Source organism: Lineus longissimus, chromosome 8 (genome assembly GCF_910592395.1).
Source record: "Lineus longissimus chromosome 8, tnLinLong1.2, whole genome shotgun sequence".
Taxonomy (NCBI): Eukaryota; Metazoa; Nemertea; class Pilidiophora; order Heteronemertea; family Lineidae; genus Lineus; species Lineus longissimus.
The window spans coordinates 8,485,468-8,506,345 of NC_088315.1; the positions used below are offsets into that span (position 1 = coordinate 8,485,468).

General features: G+C 42.8%; 1 protein-coding gene across 6 annotated transcripts in view; it reads left to right on the forward strand.

Annotated features, from left to right (window-relative positions):
* The window catches only part of LOC135492690 (uncharacterized), a 129,488-nt gene extending 110,572 nt beyond the window's left edge, over positions 1-18,916 (forward strand). For 2 of the 6 annotated variants that reach the window (XM_064779274.1, XM_064779279.1), the window contains 16 exons: positions 8-37; positions 3,432-3,640; positions 3,992-4,218; positions 4,428-4,623; positions 4,793-5,008; positions 5,520-5,669; positions 6,041-6,145; positions 6,257-6,544; positions 7,079-7,160; positions 7,360-9,155; positions 9,658-10,107; positions 10,840-10,938; positions 11,299-11,429; positions 11,840-11,988; positions 12,591-12,605; positions 15,237-18,916. In XM_064779274.1, coding sequence (XP_064635344.1) covers positions 8-37; positions 3,432-3,640; positions 3,992-4,218; positions 4,428-4,623; positions 4,793-5,008; positions 5,520-5,669; positions 6,041-6,145; positions 6,257-6,544; positions 7,079-7,160; positions 7,360-9,155; positions 9,658-10,107; positions 10,840-10,938; positions 11,299-11,429; positions 11,840-11,988; positions 12,591-12,605; positions 15,237-15,313 — 4,220 coding nt within the window. In that variant the 3' untranslated portion in view covers positions 15,314-18,916. Of the gene's footprint in view, positions 1-7; positions 38-3,431; positions 3,641-3,991; positions 4,219-4,427; positions 4,624-4,792; positions 5,009-5,519; positions 5,670-6,040; positions 6,146-6,256; positions 6,545-7,078; positions 7,161-7,359; positions 9,156-9,657; positions 10,108-10,839; positions 10,939-11,298; positions 11,430-11,839; positions 11,989-12,590; positions 12,606-12,864; positions 13,763-15,236 lie in introns of those variants that run through there. The other 4 variants (XM_064779275.1, XM_064779278.1, XM_064779276.1 and 1 more) reach the window with 4 other exon arrangements.
* The last annotated feature ends 1,962 nt before the right edge of the window (positions 18,917-20,878 follow it).

The following is a 20,878-nucleotide window of genomic DNA, read 5'->3' on the forward strand; positions in this document are numbered from 1 at the left end:
ATTTTAGTTCCTCCTCCAAAGAAAAAAGGGAAAAAAGGTACAGAATTTCTAATAGAAAGTTTTTAATGAAGGAATGCCCGTATGTCCTATCCCCTCGCTACTGTTGGATAGCACGGACTGCATTGGCTATCGATATGTTGTTTGATTGTTAGCATTCGGTTGTCTGCATGTGATACCCAAGTTGTATTTTGTTTTATTTGACCCTTAGCAGCGATTTAATTTTCTCTTTTGCGGGGGCGCTTTAGACTGTTTGAATTTCATTTCGATTCCTCTTCTTATTCACCAGCTGGAAGACCTGCCTCTTATCCTGACATACAGAATGCTCATAATTGATAAAAGTTTACCTATCTTGGTCAGTTTTATGATAGCATCATAATCTCGTGTTAAAAGTCCCACGAAAAATATGCTAACAGTGTCATTTACTTCTCTTACTGCCAAACACGTATGACTACGTGTTACAAAACTGAAACTGTTGTCAGGGAGAGGCACGTCTTCCATTACTGTTTCTTTTCATCAGGCTATTCATTATTACCGCTTCAGGCATGCACATTGAACATTTTCTGTTCTCCTCCCTTTTACCTTAGCTTTAAAGAGGCCCGAACTCGCATCGTCCGATATGATTAATAAACTCTTCGCGCCGCAACCCTTTAAGAAACCCGATGAAGGCGTGACGCATTGTTCGATGGCGGAGCGTTGGTTTCGAGGAAAGGTCATGGCTATGGCGAGGAGCCTCGACAAGGTCATGGAGGATTTCGAGGCCGAGCAGGCCGCCAAGGAAGAAATCTTGTCGAGGGGAAAGTCACCAAATCGCAATCAGTCACATGATCATTCACGTGACAGCAGCCTGGACCGATTAGACGGGGAGAGAGTTGTTCCTGACCGGCCGTATAAACCTCAAGACCTTTTAGAACGAATCGCACAGATTTCTCCGGATGATGAAAACGTCAAAATGATCATCCGCGATTACGAGAATTGGGCACCGCTCTTCAAAGCACTTAAAGAAGACAATTTCTCCAAGCCTTTGCCGAGTATTGCTGACGATGTCAAGATTATTGGGTCGTTGAATAAGATGGACGTGGCCTTTTTGGAGAGTCATTTAACCAAGAAAATCAAGATGGCAAATAAGAGACACCATAAGAGGGGTCCAGTGAAAGGTGTCGTTACGGGGCCTTATCTAATGGTACAGCAGTTTAAAGGTAGGAGGGGTCGTCTGCGGTCGATGACGTCAACTGGGTCCGGTGACGACAGCGCGTCATCGGACACGTCATCCCCGACTCGGTCACCACATAATCAGAAATGGGACAAGGTCATAGAAGCCATCAAAGATATGCATGGATGGGCCAACTTCAACCATGCGGCAAGCTCTGACAACATCGAGTCAATAAAGACAGTGAAGAAGATGGGGCCTCAGAGAGACTTTCACGACTACCAGAATCTGTTCCGAACGCAGAGCTGCAATTTAGGCCCTGGCCAGCATGATTATGAAAACTTTTTGAATCTTCCTTCAAAGTCTTGTCAGACTACAAAATCGTTTAGTTGCATACCGGCAAAGTTTTATGGACCAAATCGAGATTCATTCGCCGTTGAAATGGAAGCCTTCCATCTGGGTGATTACGAACATTTGCCGGCTTTTGACGAGAAAGACAAGGCTTATTCCGAGAGTATCAGAAGATGTAGCTCCGCTTCGGCAACTTTTGCGTCCCGGGCTCAACCTGGGTTCCAGATGGGGACGAGGTTTCATAACTACGTCAACATACATGGAGAGAAACCTACGGACATGGACGTTAAGATGGTCACAGTGTCGACGATGACGTCGCCATATTTGTGGTCTGATGACGAATTTGATCGCACAGATGTCGAGACAGAAATCAAGCGACCTTACAAAGACATTGAACAAGAAATCCGACCCTCCTTTGTCAAAGGTTTGTCTAATGTCCTGCAGTTTTGTGCCAGTACGTCCGGCTAGTGCTCCTGTGTGCATGACCCTTGACCCTGACTTGACCTTTGAACTTCCTGCGAGCGACCTTCACTGTCTGACTCGTCATAAATTTCCTGAGTTCTGCTAACATTCTATAACTGTAGTTTGTTTTGTCTGTCATCAATCTATGCTTGCTGTTTCTCTTCTTCTACTGAATCAAAATCTTACTATATTGAATAGTTTTCATGCCGTCTTCTTCCTCGGATGCTAATTCATGCATTTATTAAAAGCTATATTGCAAAACCTTGGCTTCCACTTGAAAAGGAGACTGAGCAGAGATCACCTATCATTGACTCCTTCAGCACCAGGCAGAGAGGTTCTCCTAGTGCATCAGGCAATGCATTATTCCACTGTGCATTAGAAGGCTACCGAGATATAACTTTGTAGGATGCCGGTCATTTCAGGCCATGCCAATTTTGGCCAATGGGCTGAAACGATTCCTTAGATTTGTGAAACTAGAGTATGTAATGTTGCTCACATTCATGTAGTATTTGCATTAACCCTTTATTAGACGAGAGTGTTTTAACCTGAAGAAGCTGCTGCACACGAGCTGAAACACAGTTGTCGTTTTCAGGAGAAAATGGCCCTTCATCTCAAACTTCAAAGTCTGCAATATCTAAAAATGCCTACTTTGCCAGAATTCGACAATGAGAATGATCCAGTTTAGTTCTTTAGTGTCAAGTGCCATATTTTTCAGGACATGGACTCTAGAGTATGACGTACATCACTATTGAACAGATGTCATTGCATGCAATGCCCTCAGTTTTACTGTTCGTGTGTGGCAGATATCTTGTGTCTAGAACCTGTAGCTAACAATAGTATGCTAGTAATGTTAGTAACTCATTGTATGTAACAGAGTGATAAGGTAAAATGGTACAGTTAAAGCCCCAGTACAATTATAGCCCGTACAGTGTAGAAACAGCACACAGAGGCTATGAATACAGAGCACACAGAGGCTATGAAAGTACCATTGTTATAATTGTACCACCTCACCTTACCTGGAAATGTTTGAAGCCTGTTTATTTTCCTGACATGTTCAAAATGGCATATTCTTTAAAAAAAGTAAGGTTTTACATTTCAGTTATTAATACTTCACCTCTTGAAGTTTTCACTTTATACGACTTGCTGTTGATAAGAGAGAAAAATTGTTTTGCATTCATGTTCAAATCAATAAAAGTTTCGTGACAGTTTAATTGAAAGATGTTGTAGTTTTGTATAAGTCTTCAAGCAACTTGCCAATAGTCAGAACCAGAAAGCTCTTTGATACCAGTCAATGGTATTTAAGAGTTACTTATCAGTTACTATTGTTATTTCATACTTGTGCTTTTGGTACATGTTAAGGATAAACAGTCAGAAACCTTCTTATAAGTCATTAACTGCGTACTCTCTTCAGATGAGAGATAGTTCTATAAAAGATCTGGTTTTTGTCTAATCAGCAGTCCTCGTACTTCAGGTTCCCAAAGCTCCCAGAGAAGTACCGACTACCCACACCCCCAGAGGAGTAATGACAACCCACAAAGTTTCACCAACCCCCCAAGCTTCACCAACGATGGTGGACGATACGACTCCCTTGGCCGCGGTGCTAAGCCTCAGTTCCGTCCAGCCGGGGAGCCCATCCAGACCATTAAGGAGGACCCAAATATGGCCGATACTGACGTATTCGTAAGTTTAGAGAAAGCAGGATAGAAATAGATTGGTACCGGGGTTGGAGACTTGTTATGATTCCTGTAGATGGCGCAGCGAGGCATGTACCTTTTCAAGGCATGTGCGAAATTTTTAGTGACAACATCGACAACTGATGGTGTATGAAATCACAACACAGGGGAGCTTACCAGGCCGGGCAAATGGGGTCTATTGGCGAAAAAAAACATTGGCAATGGAAGGGTAACAATGTAAAGCATTGTCAGTACTTTTTTACTTCTGCATATCGGTTCTCAAGATATTGGCTGTGATTATGAAGAAAGCAAGAGCTAAGTAAATGTAAAATGTTCGTTATATTAATGTGTATTTCAGGAGACAAAATACCGGAGCCTTCGCAAGACGTACAGTGTGACGCCGCTGAATGGCCACAAATTGCGGCTGAGTATCCAACCAGGAGATCTGGAAGGCAAGTCCCATGAGGAGCTGGTACTTTTGTTGATACAACTGCGACGAGAACAGTCGAAGCTCGAGAGGAATCGGGACACGTATAGGAAGCTGGTTGAGCAGAGGAGGGAGAAGGAACGCAATTATAAATCACTGTAAGTTTGTGATTCACCTCGGAGAATCGAAATACTGACCTCTGAGCACGCTACGGTGCAGAGAATCTCGTGTTCTTCATGCACCTTTTCATCTGATGTTGGAGTATCTTGGCTGATGCTCAGCAATAGCAAAATACTCTCACTACACCAGAAGAGGAGAGGAGTATTCTCAGGGGAACATTCCTTAATTGGCTTTCTATCTGTTTCAGGTGGAAGTCCGGTGCGAGGACAGACGACGTCATGGATGACGAACACGAACAGTTCAAGCAGATCAAACTGAAGCTTGAGAACCTCGAGAATCACGTCGAGGTTCACAGGCCCCTCGTCAACCTCGTCGACAATATGGTCAAGATGGGTAGTCTTTATACGGGGTCGACGGACATGCTCTTCTCACAGTACAAAAAGGTAATTATCATCGTCAAAGCTTCCTGGTCCTTTCATGCAACTTTTGGTGTAAGTTGCTCATTTTTGCTCTCCCTCGGAACATGATAGTAAGTTGCAGTTTCAGAAATCAAGAATAATATTACCACAGTAATATTTAATTCATCCGAGCAAATTATTTCATCATTTATAGCATTTACTCTCCCCGGACGAAGTCACCCCGCCCAAACGAATGCTGGAGTTCTCCCGCCAGCTTCAAGAAGACAAGTTAGTGAACGACCACAAGGAGGATTTGAAGAATCTCAAACAGGAGGATATCGACTATGAGGAGAAGATGGTCCAGCTCCATCAGCTCGATCGAGAACTCCAGGAGTTGTCTATAATGGTTACGAGTTTGCAGGATGACAAGGTAAGTTTGATAGTAAGGTCAGGAATGTTTAGGCATTTAGGTTGTTGCATCTAGGATATTGACTTTGAGGAGAAGATGGTCCAGCTTCATCCGCTGGATTGAGAACTCCAGGAGTTGTCCATAATGGTTACGAGTTTGCAGGATGACAAGGTAAGTTTGATAGAAAGGTTAGGAAAGTTTGGGAATAGAGGATGTTGCATCTTAGGACATAGATTTTGAGGAGAAGATGGTCCAGCTTCGTCAACTGGCTTGAGAATTTCAGGAGTTGTCCGGAATGGTTACAAGTTTGTAGGATGACAATGTGAATTTGATAGTAAGGTTAGGAAGATGTAGGCATTGATCATTATTACGAGTGTTTTGTTTTCGTTTTGTTATCTATTTCCCAGGAGTTTTGGGCTGTACTTCCCCTCCCCATTGAGTGACTCTAACAGTCCAGTGGCCTCTGAAAAATAACAGTGCTTTCTGCTCCATTCATTGTTTCCCAAACAATTTAGATATTTGTCTTCTTCAGAAAATGCTCGACCAGGCAATGAGGGAGGTCGAACGAGATCAAGATCGGTACAAAGATGACCCACGCGAGATGGAGCGTCTGACACAAGAACATCGCGTTCTTGAGAGACAGCTCTCTAACTGTGTGCATCAGTTGGCTGAACACTCGAGGGTAAGTTAAAGGAGTACGCCGTTAGTAATTACTAGTGGTCCAGGAAAAAGGAAATACTATAGACTGTCGGTCAGTGTTAGCAGCCTTGCCTTCTCCACATCCTTCTGCATAATGTTGTGATGATATACGCCTTGAGGTTGCCTGTGACACTTTTTGGAAGGGTTGCCAAAGAGTGTAGCATTACCACAATTTAAGTTGCCTGTGGAAGTTTTTGGATGGGTTGCCAAAGAGAGTGGCATTACCACAAAAGGATGTTGTGCATTTGGTAAAATAGACTTTGACATCTGGGTAGATGTTCAAATAAACCTGAAATTCTCAATAAAGTTTCTTCATTTGGCAGCAAAATAATGAAACTTTGTTGTCTCCTGCAGGTTCTTGAGGAAGTGACAGCGGAAAACTCCAAAGTGGAGATGGAGGTGACCTTGTTGAGGTCGAAGGTGCATGACATTTCAAAGAGTTCCAGTATGCCGACACTGGTGAGTAGAGTGGTTCAGATTTCGACATGAGAACGAGAAGGAGTGATTATTTCTCTGGTTGACATCATCAAGCAAATTGCTATAATTTTTTCACTGACTTTATATTTTCAGTCAAGCGAGTCGTATCGAACGAAAGTCAAACTTGAGAACGAGCTGAACAAAGTCCAGGACATCATGGACGGATTATCCAAACAAGGCCAGGAGCTCTCCGATGCAATGAACACACTCAGGAAGTCCAACCCCGATCTGACGGCTTCTGGTTCCACGTCGGATCGCCCCGGGACGTACTTTGAGACGGATTTAGATAATATGAAATCCCGGGACATTGCATTGCGGACGCCGACACCTACCACGGGTATCAGGAGATCCTATTCGGAGAGAGATTCGTACTCCGCAAGGGTAAGTTTAAGAAGACGTTTGTCTTTTCAAATTGTCTATTTCAAATAGTTGGGAGGGAACACTTCAGGGTCCAAGTTCTTGACTCATATAAGGTTTGTTGATAATAAGGTACTCTAAACTGTGAACTGTTAGATGCTATCAGATGGCAAATTTGCTCATTGTCAATTGGCGGTAGACCAAATAACTCGTTTGCTGCCAAAACTTAATTGGTGATATTGTTAAGATATTGAGTTGAGAATTGAGCGTCAACAGGACATCACTATCTCTATATACAATATTGGGCAATTGTAATATAAGTAGGAGGAAACCGATGACCCTTGGGGAACCTACGCTGTCAAAGAGAGTCGCCCAGTCTATCACATGAGTGTACTGAGGACTGACCGGGAATCGAACCTGAGACTCTGAGGTGACAGGAGCTGGTGTTTCCACTGCGCTACTCCGACAGTTAACATTTCGCTGAATATTTAAGCATTCCACATCAAATGCATGCTTTCAAAAAGTATTGTATTCACATCTTCCACACTCTGTTTTCAGGGATCACGCGACGACCTTCACCGAAGTGATACGGAAGACCAAGATATGACAGATGCTGATGATAATACAAAACGATATTACGGTTAGTAGAGTGTAATCGCCATGGCTATGTTATCACATATTGTTTGTTAAGAATAAATTGTAACCCTCTACCCATTGAGATGAGGCAGGGCTTGAGCAAAACAACCTTCCCTCTATAAATCCTGGAAACACTTGGTGTCAACCTCTTTCAGCATTAATTGATGCGTTTTCTTTACTCTTGTTTCTTTGACTTGTTTCAGGATTTCTACCAAAAGATAAGAAAGCGACAACCGTGCGAGATGTGAAGAGAGAATCAGAAAGAAGAAGCCGGGGCCGGGATCCAAGTCCACGGTTCTCGGGCTCGCCGCTGAATAGGACTCAGTCGTTACCTCGGCATTTAGACGGACGTGTTGAACAAGAAACCATACAACAACAACAAATGTCTCCAAATTATTCATCGCCACCGACGTCTGCTTTTGATAGAAACGGCCCGGGGTCAACTCAGGCCTTGCCCACCAGAGGGAGTCAGGGAACTGGAAACTTGTCATCACAACCATTGTCATCACAACCGTCATCATCACCTTTTGCTCCCAATATGCCAGGATCGACTTCTACTTTGCCCACAAGGGGGAGCCAGAATCCATCTGACCCGGATGTTTTGAGGCAGACGGCCGCAGCTTTGAGTCGACAGCAAAGTCTCACCCGGCTGCCGCAGCCTATGCAGCGGAAGCAAATGTCGGCCAGCTACGACGCACTGGACCAGCAAATATCTCCTAAAATTCAGAAACCCATGTCAGCCTCGCATGAGATATTGAATCGGCCGGAAATACCCGAACGAAGATATGAGCCAATCAGGACAGTCTCAACCTCTGATATACAACCTCGGTTGTCACAAGAAAATATTGATTTTGCACAGCACCGCAACCCAGATGCTTCCAGACGGGCATATCCAGATGTAACAAGGCAACAGTATTCAAAGCAGACTGATCCTTACCCAGATGTTGGGAAGCAACCAGAATATCGGGATGTTGCTAAGCAACCGGGATATCCAGATGTTTCTAGGCAACCTGAGAATGTGCCTCATGTGCCTCCAAGATACCCAGATGCGGCAAGGCCATCTGGTTATCATGGTGACTCTCAACCAAAACCAGGTTACCCGAAAGACGTCAGACAGCCCATCAAATCAAAACCTTGGGAACCAAAGCTTTCAGGAAACAATGCATCTTTGTCTTACAGTCCTCCAGACGCTACACGAAATGGCCATCCATATGAGCCAGCCTCTGAACCAATCTCCCAGGCCCACCCAGTTGGCTATGGATCAGTAGATCGCAAAGCAAATGGTTACGGTTCATTGGACAGACATCCACAAAGACAGCAGGTGCCGAGATCACCAGAAACCGATATCAAACGGCCATTTGATCCTATCGAACCTGAGCAAGCATCGTATCAACAATCAGCAAGACCGCTAGAGCCACCTAGGGGACAATATGAAGACTCTGCATTGTCTGATAGGTATCGAGAACCTCCTCGGACGAGTAAACGCAACGAAGAACCAGTAAGGCCGGGATACCTTGAATCGAAGTCTAAACAATATCCAGATGTTATAGATAGATCACCTTCGCCAAAAAGTTTTCAAAAATATCCTTCTGCACATGAGCACACCCCTCATGGTTCCAGGACTGATTCGCCAAGAGCTTACCCCTTAGGTGCACCGAGAGATCAGCAGGCCAACCGCCAGGAAGATAGGTATCCACAGGAGGACAAACCCAAGGAATACGGACAGCCACCACGGGGCAACGGCCAGCCACAGTTTGGAGTGAGCCAAAAACCAGACTCATTTACACCACATCAACCTGGTTCCCAACAATATGAAAGGTATAGACCTAGAGACCAGGTTGAGCCTCCATATCACGAGGAAAGACGTCATTCCCCGTCCACCAACCTTTATCGGCAAGTTTCTGTCAATAATTCCTCGTCGTCTGGCCGGGAGTCTGTTCCAGACTCGGCGCAGTTGAGAAGGTCAGCGACTCTACCTGTTGGAAGGGCATCGAACAAGGTAAGTCCACTCAACACCAAAGTTTTAATCTTGGTTTCTCAAAGGGTTTCGGTATGCAAAAGTCTATCAATGGCACAGCCTAACCGGTTAACCTTTGAAATCATCACATGGAGAGAAAGTGGCTCATATGAGATTCCAACTCAAAACCTATCAGTCAGAGGTCATGCACTCAAACTGCACAACTGAAGACCAAGTTTCCATTGTTTGAGGCATGCATTCATTGAGTACTACTTGTATCTCAGTTTTACTAGACTGTGTCTTTGAAATCAACTTTGTCTTTGGAATCAACTCCCATCTCATATTCAGGATGCTTAAGATGTCCTTAAATTCAAATGTTAAAGACCTGGCTGTACGCGAGGCACTTTGAGGGGGCAGCGCCTTGAGCACGATTTGTTCGGTGGAAAGGCGCCCCACACAAATTTTATAATGTAATGTAATGTATTCCAGAGTCTGGGTCAACTGTAACTGATCATTGATTGTTTGTATACTTCCTATTTTGTAGAAAAACGAATGGTCACCAACAGTTACCGATCGCCTCTTCCCTCGTAATCGGGACTCCACTACCTCACAAAGTCCGAGATCAAGTGCTCACGGAACACCTCAGAGAATGCATAGCCCGCTGAACCATGGAAGGCAGAGTAGCCCCCGGTCATCCGCACAAAATTCCCGGCCAAATCAAGTGCATCTTCCTTACAGTCGATCAGATGAGCCGATTCAGAAGCAGACGTCTCTTCCGTACAGCCGAACTGGGGAACCGATCCAACAAAAACAATCTAAACTTCCTTACAGCCAATCAGAAGAACCTGTCCGACCGTCGAAAGTTGCGCCGAATCTGCGGGTACCGGATGAACCAAAACGTGACACAAGGGGGCGCTATCAGACGATAGCCAGTAGCGTGCCAGCGCAGATGGAGTATTCCGTTGAGGAGAGCGAGCCGGAACAAAACGGAAAGGTAACATATTTCTGTTTGATTTCCTAACGGTGCTGGTGAATATGGGATCTACAGTGTGTCCCATAAAAGTCTCAGTCAATTCTTATGATGCTGTGATCAAGCTAAAATCCAAATAAAACCATCATAAACTTAGAATATCAGTTTGAGAATTTTTTGGGACACACTGTATGACATGATTTTAATAACAATCAACAAATTTTCTTCTGATATTTACATCTTATTGTTATAACAGCTTTTGTTGTCCAAGTCTTGCATCAATTTTACATCTTACAATTTACATTTCTATCGTGACTGATAACGTTTTGGTAATGCGTCATAATGTTCTCCATTTTACATAATTTTTAACATCTTTGTGTTGTCAAACTTATTTACACAATGTCTGTCTCAGTAACCTTATGAACGGAATAATGCATGAGGTGACGTTTTTCTTCTTTCTTAATCTTAACTTATAGCTACTGCACAATCAAATTTTCAATCCGATTTCATGAAAACGCCGGTTCAGGACTTACATGTTGGCCCCCAGTTTCAAAATACTGGCCCCGAATCAGCATTTTTAGAAATATTTTGAAAAATTTGATGAAGTGCCGTGGCATAACTGAACTCGAAGGACACCAGTCTTTGTTGATGTTCATTGCTAAAAAATAACTTCAGACTTTGCGGGGTTGCGTGCACGTTAAGGTAAATATGTTCGTTTTCGCGATCATTTTGAAATTACGTTTATAATCTGTTTAGTCTAATGATGATGACATGGATGATGCTGAGATGTTCCGCCGGGCCAAGAAGTCGGGCCGACAGTATTCTTTTGATGATTCGACAATCGATCGTCTCGTTGTAAGTTGGTGATTCGGTTTCTCTGGGGTACTTTAACCCTTTCAATGCCGGGTCATTTTGAAGGGGTGAAATTTTTTTGAAAAACTGAACATTACGGCAGATCGTCGCTCGAGTAACTTCCAGGAATAAGAAATCATCTCCAATGTCCTTCTTGCTGAGTTTTGTTCTTATTCAAATATAATCTGTGGTGTCATGTGACTTAATTAGCATAATTACCGCTGTGCAAAATAGTAAGCAGTGTTTTCATCTGCTTGGAACTCAAAGCATATTCTGTAGTTTTGTAAGACCAGGTTCACTCACTTAAATGCCCGCTTGATGTTCGTTTGATGTCGTCCCTCAAAATCCTGTCTACTCTTGCAGCTGTTTTCGCCCGACAAAGTGGATATTCCTGAGCGTTACGTCCCAGATGATGAAGAGGAATTGTCTCCCGAGGAACTCGATCGAAGGGAGAGGAAAGTGGAAAGAATCAGGAAGTTGTTATCTGCACAAAGGTAGGAGACATTTGAAGGACCAAGTCTCTGTTTTCGGATAAGAAAGTGCTTGTTAATTGCAATTCGGCTCATTGTACTTATCATGTATACTTGGAGGGTACGATGACCCTAATGGCACAGTGGTTAACACAGCTGGCTAACACGCAATAGGGCCCAGGTTCGATCGCAGGTGAAGCCGGGCTTGAATATCTGAATGAATTGGTATGGCTTTCAAGGAACTCAAAGTCCTGGCTCTTCACAACACAACATGTGAATAAATAGAGCATACAGAGTCTGTCGGATGAGACTAAAAGCTGTGGTCTCACGTATCTGAGCGTCTATGCCAAGACAAGTAAAAGATCCCACATAGGTGGACAGTCGTCGGTTTGCTAGGACAGTTAAATATTGACAATTGACGTCCTTTTTTTCAGCTTACAAGATTGGACCAAAGTTGGCGTCGAGGATAACACGCGTTCCCTCCACGATACTGTGTCGGACGAGAAGAAACGTCGCGAGGTGGTTCTGGAGATGCGAGAGAAGTTGGCCCGTCAGGTCACACTGCGGAGCAAGCAAGTCGCAGGTGTGTATGCCCTCTGGTGGCGATAGGTGAAACTAAATAACGTCGAACGGGTTGAATGTCGTCATCTTTGCTTAAGCCATTCTTCCTACAGGTGGTTTACTGTGACTTATGGAGTGTTCCATTTTTGTGCAAGAATGATGTAACATCATCATCATCATCAATACTAACGGTGTCCTTAGCCTTTTGGAATTTTCCAGTGCTACTGACCACTTGTGTTGCATCTTTTAGTTTTACTTGCCCTGGGATAGGCACTTGGGTACAAAGGATCACAGCTTTGGTCGAATACAAGGCTATGAGAATCCTTCAATAACGTTTTGATGGCAATGCTGAGGAGTTTGTGCATGTATTCTGTTTGGAAGGCGGCAGATACCAATCATTTCTTTTGATGTCCACTTCATTTAAGTATTTTCCATAGAGCATATCCATACTTTACATATACATGTATTTGTCCCATCACAAAGCAAGATGGCAAATTTTTACATATCATGGACTAATTCATCTTGGACCTGTTGATGTAGTCATCATTCACAGAGCTTTCCTAAAACATCAGCATCGGCAACTTCTTCTTAGTCTAACTCACTACTAATTAATTCTCTCATCAGCCATCGGATGGGGAGGTATTAATTAATTACGTATCTTTGTAAACATTTGCTTGGTATCCATGTGGCCTAATTACTCTATCACCATAAGTATGGTGCACACGGGCAGCTAAAAAAAGGGAAAATGTGAAAGTGATAGATAATTTCCTGTGTTCTAGATTTAGTCACCCGTATGTACCATACTGTATGCACCCGGCATTTTTGCTTCAAATTTATACGATATTCGTTGTAAAGATTTTTCTCAGGCACTTACTGATACGATTTTTGTGCTATGCAGCGGTACATAAAGAAGCTACATCACTAGACAGGTATACCAGGCCATAGCAACTGCATCTGTATTGTGGTGTCCATAGCAACATGTGTTGTGTTGATGTTGTCATGGTAACCAGTGCGGTTGCTAGGTGAAATCTCCATTCCAGACTCCAAGACCGTGGGAATAACACTCCTGAAATGAATAGCTGCTAAATGATTTATTTTTGGTTTGAAAACGTCCAGCTTTAGTTGAGTATTCACATCAAGAGAAATGATGCTGTCTGTAATTTGATAACTCGCCTTAAAGCAAGTTTTCATTGTATTTACTGGTGGTGCAGGAAAATAGAAACACACACTATTAGTAACTTTCAAATTTGAGTTCAATTTTCAAATTTTTGAATCAACAGAGTAGGCCTTCAAAAACCTTTGCAGCATCAAGTATCTGGTCTGGAAGAAAATTGCCACCACCTAGGATATATTTGGGTGGCAGTATTTTAATTCGGTAGCAGCCATTCATTTTTTGAACCCATAACAAAACTTCAATTAATAAACTCAATCCTGGCTCGTTTTGATTTTAAAATTTTCTATTCGATTTCGACCTATCAGACTACCTCCCCTTCATCGATAACCATCACTCGCATGACTCCTACCTTCATTGGCATGATCCCGGCACACCGTTTAATGGCGGTGACTCCCTCTATTATCGTTACTAATAACGAGTCATTGCCAAGTAAATGCATGGGGTACCGAAGGTGAGACTAGATGGAAGGAATTTGGAGGAATTCAGTTTTGTTGAAATAGTTATCCTGACATTTAGTCCTTGATCAACTGCATGACCACATTGTTGGTGGTTTTCATAATGCATCAGCCTCGTGCATTATGGTACTATGCATTAGTAAGCTTCCTGTTGCCACCTGGCAGTGATTCCCTGCCCATAAAGTCGGGGATAAACCTGACAAAGGCGATGCCCTTGGTGTATTTGCGGTTAGTTGCAGAGTATCATGTGCTGGGTGTTGCCACCTTTAAAATGATGTGCTATGGAACTACCTTTAAACAATGAAATTTTACAAGACTTGGAAATGTTGGGGTCTTCACACCTCCATGTGGATACATTCTTGAATAACGAGTTGAATAGAAAGTTGAATTCCTCCATCTTCTTCAGTGTTTTCAATGTGAGTGGATATGATGTTTGTTGTGTGGCTCTTCTATAATCTCTGTGAAAATCAAATAGTAGCCCCCTGCTTGGTATTCTTTTGGGACGCCCTTTACACCTGGCAAGGTTTAGGAATCAATTCAAAGATTCACTATTCTGTAGTGAGTGGAGATAGAAGTACCAAAATTCTTGAATTCGAAATATCACCGCAGGAGTCTTCGTGGCGGATCGCCATTTACATTCTGACGTTATTCCAAATGACAAGTTGACGATAAAATGCTCAACATTGTGACTAAATAACGATAAAAGGATGTGCAACAGTAGAAGGGTTGGTTTGAAAGATTGCACTGTAAGCTTCGTGATTTTCAATGAGACCTGTCTAATTTTGTTTGGTGTTGAGGATATAGTGAGTTTTAGACGGTGTGATGTTAGTTGGTAGTCATGCCTGTTATGAGAGTATTTGTCATGAAAAATTTACTGTGGAGACACTGCTTAGTCGGTTATGACGACTTGAACTCGATCGCGTCTGCACAGTATTTCTAGTTACAACTTGAACTCTATCATGTCCATGTAAACCCAGGTGTATTATTAGTAAGATATCCATGGGGCAAATGATTTATAAAGACCTTTATTTACAGTAAAATGTTTGAAGGGTGGAGATGTTTTGTTTTTATTATCGAAATTAATAGTAAAACCAGTCGGGAGTTGTGACTTTAGAGATGGCTGCACTGTTTTGTGACTTAAATTATTCACCATTAGAAAGTTGCTGCAACCTTTTTGTTCCCCTTTGATATTAATATCACCTTGTTTTGTTTTCATATATTTTCACAATTCATTCACCTTCATAACAATGTGATCATTTTGAGAAGTTTCTAACCTTGCATGTTTTTTATTTGAAATTCAGAACTTTGTCTTTGAATTGAACTGCCTTTTCATGGCATGTGTTGGTATATTTTTCTGATGGAATGTATTGGACAAGCCACAGAAACGTTGATAGACTATAGGGATATATTTGGGTGTAAAGGAAGATACCGGAAGGGTGGACCAGAAGTTGAGTTCATGTGGTACATGAAGAGGTTAAAAATTTACTGAGAATTGACTGACTGAAAAGACCACAAAGTCATACTGGAGGGATCTGGTCAATAGGGAAGGAACAATTGGTAACAGAAAGCCATTATGTTAAAGCCGTTTGTCAACAAATTTTATCAATGTTCGCTAACCTGTCCTGTAACTTCTCATTCCAGCTGAGGCCAACAAGAAACAGAGAAGAAAGACGTGGTCTGGTGGTAACGCCAGGAGCTGGGAGGATGTTGTGGGGTGAAGCTGGACGGCTGACTGGTCTGGGTGGAGGCAGAGTACCTAACAGATAATGAATGGCTGCTTGTTGGAATTGGACATCCTAAAATTGTTACGAAGCTATCATTTTGAATTCAGCCTTCTGAGAATGCCAAGTTCATCAGCTTGTGGTCGGCAAGCGTATGCAAGGATTGTATTTCTTTCACTTGTGTTGTGTTGGAAAGGACTGTTACTATTCTATACAATGGGGCGCTGATCAAGTGTTGTGGTGGGAAGTACTGCTGGACTATCCAGTGTTGTGTTAGGAAGGACTGGTGGACTATCCAGTGTTGTGTTAGGAAGGACTGGTGGACTATCCAGTGTTGTGTTAGGAAGGACTGCTGGACTATCCAGTGTTGTGTTAGGAAGGACTGGTGGACTATCCAGTGTTGTGTTAGGAAGGACTGGTGGACTATCCAGTGTTGTGTTAGCAAGGACTGGTGGACTATCCAGTGTTGTGTTAGGAAGGACTGGTGGACTATCCAGTGTTGTGTTAGGAAGGACTGGTGGACTATCCAGTGTTGTGTTAGGAAGGACTGCTGGACTATCCAGTGTTGTGTTAGGAAGGACTGGTGGACTATCCAGTGTTGTGTTAGGAAGGACTGGTGGACTATCCAGTGTTGTGTTAGGAAGGACTGGTGGACTATCCAGTGTTGTGTTAGCAAGGACTGGTGGACTATCCAGTGTTGTGTTAGGAAGGACTGCTGGACTATCCAGTGTTGTGTTAGGAAGGACTGGTGGACTATCCAGTGTTGTGTTAGGAAGGACTGGTGGACTATCCAGTGTTGTGTTAGCAAGGACTGGTGGACTATCCAGTGTTGTGTTAGGAAGGACTGCTGGACTATCCAGTGTTGTGTTAGGAAGGACTGGTGGACTATCCAGGGTTGTGTTAGCAAGGACTGGTGGACTATCCAGTGTTGTGTTAGGAAGGACTGCTGGACTATCCAGTGTTGTGTTAGGAAGGACTGGTGGACTATCCAGGGTTGTGTTAGCAAGGACTGGTGGACTATCCATTGTTGTGTTAGGAAGTACTGGTGGACTATCCAGTGTTGTGTCAGCAAGGACTGCTGGACTATCCAGTGTTGTGTCAGTAAGGACTGCTGGACTATCCAGTGTTGTATTAGGAAGGACTGCTGGACTATCCAGGGTTGTGTTAGCAAGGACTGCTGGACTATCCAGTGTTGTATTAGCAAGGACTGCTGGACTATCCAGTGTTGTGTTAGCAAGTACTGGTGGACTATCCAGTGTTGTGTTAGCAAGTACTGGTGGACAATCCAGTGTTGTGTTAGTCTGAACATGTGATGCAATGTTAACTCATCAGTACAGCATTGTGTTAGGTTTGACCAAGGAAGATTGGCTGATTTTTTGTGATAGTCGACTCAATAATATAGACTATATATGGGTAGGAACCGTAACTATTCCTCAGAAATTTTATCGGTATCTCTATGAAATAGGAAATTGACTGGAATGTGAAGTCACATAAGTGGTAATAGCAAAAATATCAAACTAAATAAATGAATATTGTGAAGTTCTGGGTATAATCCGAGGTGGTGAAATAGTGCGATGAATTGTGATGAAATTTTCCTAATATGCGTGATACTCCAAAGGTGAAATTAATTGAATACTACTTTGATATGTACAGGCGAATCTACTTGTCGATTTCTGTGTAGTTTTGTCCATTCCTTTAGAGCTAGTAATAGGGTAAGTCTGTCAAATTAGTGTAAGCAGCTGGCAGTTGCTGCTGGTAAACGTGATAGCCAAATATATAAGCGAGCCTTGTATATTTTTTATAATAGAGTAGGCTGAATACAAATGCTATACAATTTAGAAGACACTGAATATAAGTGCTATACATTATAGAAGATGATGAATACAAAGCTATACATGATAAAGGACGACGAATACATAACGTCTTGTTGCTTCAACCAATCAAATCTTATAAGATATAAGCAATAATGATAGGGATCTTATAAGCGTGCACAAGTTGTGAATTCCAGACTGTACTATGCATTTTGCACTACGATTCTGTACATAGGCAATTATATTATCTGTAAATAGCGTTAAGTTTTATACGCTTTTTAACTCTGCTCCTAGGTCATCACTTGTAGTGATAGTTTTATCAATTTTATGATGAGTCAGTAGTGGGGTGTGACCGCTGTTGGGTTCTGGGGTGTATTTGACATTTTAGGCCTGGGGTCCCCTTGCACCCTTGCTATATATGGCCCTCGGGTTGGTCATTTAAGATCAAGGTCAGACGACCGATCCAAAAATATGCATGACAAAGGGATCTCTCATCTGTGGAAAAAGATCAGTAACCAGTTGGTGGATCGGTTTTCCTATAAAAAAACCTTTTTTCCCGATTTGTGAATCTGGGTTATTTGTGAAATACATGACAATTTCGCAGTTTCCCATACCGAAGTTTTAAATTTGTACATATCTTTTGTAACTGGTAGTGTCTTAGTCCTGTCTATTTATTCATATCCTGATTGAAGATTGCATATCATCAAATTTGTGCCATCTTAATTTTGTGAAAGGTTGTAGCCGAAATAGTTCTTCAGTGTGCGGCATTGAATACTGGATGAAGCTTATCACATGTACTGTATATTCAGAAAATTAAAGCTAGACAAAAGACACTACGTTAAGGATTACTGTCAAATCAGTCGGGAACTGTCAGGTCTCTTGAGACACCTCCATCACATTTGTGAATGTAGATATACCATATTTCCACCTCAAAGCAATTACAATGTAGTTCCCATGTGGTACTCTGACAGTTCCTGACTGATTTTACTATAATCACTTGTATTATTCAGCGATGTAAGTCATTAAAAATTCTTACACCAGATTTCCACCACAAAGCAACTTGTTCCCTTGTCGAACTGTGACTGTTCTTGACTGATTTTACAGTTATCTCTTACACCACTGGTTGATTCTCTAGTATTAAACTTGTTAAATGCCAATGATGTTTCCAGTATGTTCATGTTGGTAAACCTCTGTTACTGTAAAATCAGACAAGAGCTGTTTACTCAACGAGGAGAAATGGTGCCTTGTGATGGGATATGTGTTTCCAAGTTGCTGGTCATCCAATTTATAGGGCCTACTAGAGTTGGCCTCATCATAAGACTAGTGGTATATGATCTGGTCTTATATGGGAATGTTCAACTCCGAGACCACAGAATCTTTCTAGGTTCAACAGCTACTGACAGATTTTACAGTAAAATTAATGTAACTTTGGAAAGATGTTCTTGATGAGGTAAACGGGGAAAAGCCACCCCTGGCTATACCTTTCACTGTGATGTTATCTTAACTTTTGAGGGTACAATTAATAGAAAACAAAAGTAGGAGCTAGCTTGCCCCCTTTACCTTACCATGGTATAAATAATTGATAATTTTGTAGTGTTATTGTCAATTGCGGTATGAACAATAATGGCCCAGGGCGGCCAATAGAATCCATATGCCGTCCAGTAAAGTGTAAATAGAAATTCATATCAGTATTGGATAATTCAGGAACATTTTATACTGTGCTTTAATACAATTTCATGATATTTCTCAACTTTCAAATTAAGATAATGAAAGATTCATTTTATTTCAATGAGTTGTTGTTGGTTTATTATTTAGGTGTACTTGAGACAGCACGAAAGCCTTCCTACGTTTGTCAGAGCTTCTGTGTCACTGTGCTCTTGACCAGTCCAAGTAACCTATCCATCCAGTTGAGAAGGATGTGACTGTCACAACCAGACCAAATCGGGCCTGGCTGCTCCACCACCGTGCATATATACTGGGTGATATGAATAAAGACTAGCAAATGCTTTTACTTCAATTTTGTACAGAAAGGCCTGGTGTAAATGTACATGGAGTTTTAGATAAAAGCATTTGCTAGTCTTTATTCATATCACCCATTGAGTTGAGAGCTGAGCGTCAACAAGGACATTATTAGCTCTATAAACCATATTGGGCAATTGTCATGTAAGTAGGAGGAAACCGGAGGCCCCAGGGAAACCTACGCTGTCAAAGAGAATCGCCCTCTCTATCACATGAGTGTACCGGGATTCGAACCCGGGATCTCTGAGATGACAAGCGCAAATGTTACCACTACACCACTCCGCCAGCCCCACCACCACCATGTTGCCAGCATGGTGAGAAAGATGACACAGTCACAACCAGACTAGCCAACATGGTGAAAGGTATGATACAGTTGCCACCGGACCGAAGCGGGCCTGGCTGCACCATTAGCGTGTTGCCAACATGGTGAGACAGATGAGATAGTCGCAACCATATTGAATCAGGCCTGGCTGCTTCGTTAGGGGGTGGTCAACATGGCGAGATATATCTGATAGTCACAACCAGACTGAATTGGGCCTGGCAGCTCCACCATCATGTTGCCAACAAGGTAAGATAGACTAGACACTCAAAACCAGACCGAATTGGGCTAGGCTGCAACATCAGCATGTTGCCAACATGATGAGATGGATAAGACAGTCACAACCAGACTGAATTGGGCCTGGCAGCTCCACCACCATGTTGCAACCAACACTCAAAACCAGACCGAATTGGGCTGGCTGCAACATCAGCATTTTGCCAACATGATGAGATAGATCTGATAGTCACAACTAGACTGAATTGGGCCTGGCAGCTCCACCAACATGTTGCCAACAAGGTAAGATAGACTAGACACTCTAAACCAGACTGAATTGGGCTGGCTGCAACATCAGCATGTTGCCAACATGATGAGATAGATGGGACAGTCACAGCCAGACTGAATTGGGCCTGGCAGCTCCACCACCATGTTGCCAACAAGGTAAGATAGACTAGACACTCAAAACCAGTCCGAAATGGGCTAGGCTGCAACATCAGCAAGTTGCCAACATGATGAGATAGATGAGACAGTCACAGCCAGACTGAATTGGTCCTGGCAGCTCAACCATCATGTTGCCAACAAGGTAAGATAGACTAGACACTCAAAACCAGACCGAATTGGGCTGGCTGCAACATCAGCATGTTGCCAACATGATGAGATAGATCTGATAGTCACAACCAGACTGAATTGGGCCTGGCAGCTCCACCACCATGTTGCCATCAAGGTAAGATAGACTAGACACTCAAAACCAGACCGAATTGGGCTGGCTGCAACATCAGCATGTTGCCAACATGATGAGATAAATCTGATAGTCACAACCAGACTGAATTGGGCCTGGCAGCTCCACCACCATGTTGCCATCAAGGTAAGATAGACTAGACACTCAAAACCAGACCGAATTGAGCTGGCTGCAACATCAGCATGTTGCCAACATGATGAGATAGATCTGATAGTCACAACCAGACTGAATTGGGCCTGGCAGCTCCACCACCATGTTGCCATCAAGGTAAGATAGACTAGACACTCAAAACCAGACCGAATTGGGCTGGCTGCAACATCAGCATGTTGCCAACATGATGAGATAGATCTGATAGTCACAACCAGACTGAATTGGGCCTGGCAGCTCCACCACCATGTTGCCATCAAGGTAAGATAGACTAGACACTCAAAACCAGACCGAATTGGGCTGGCTGCAAC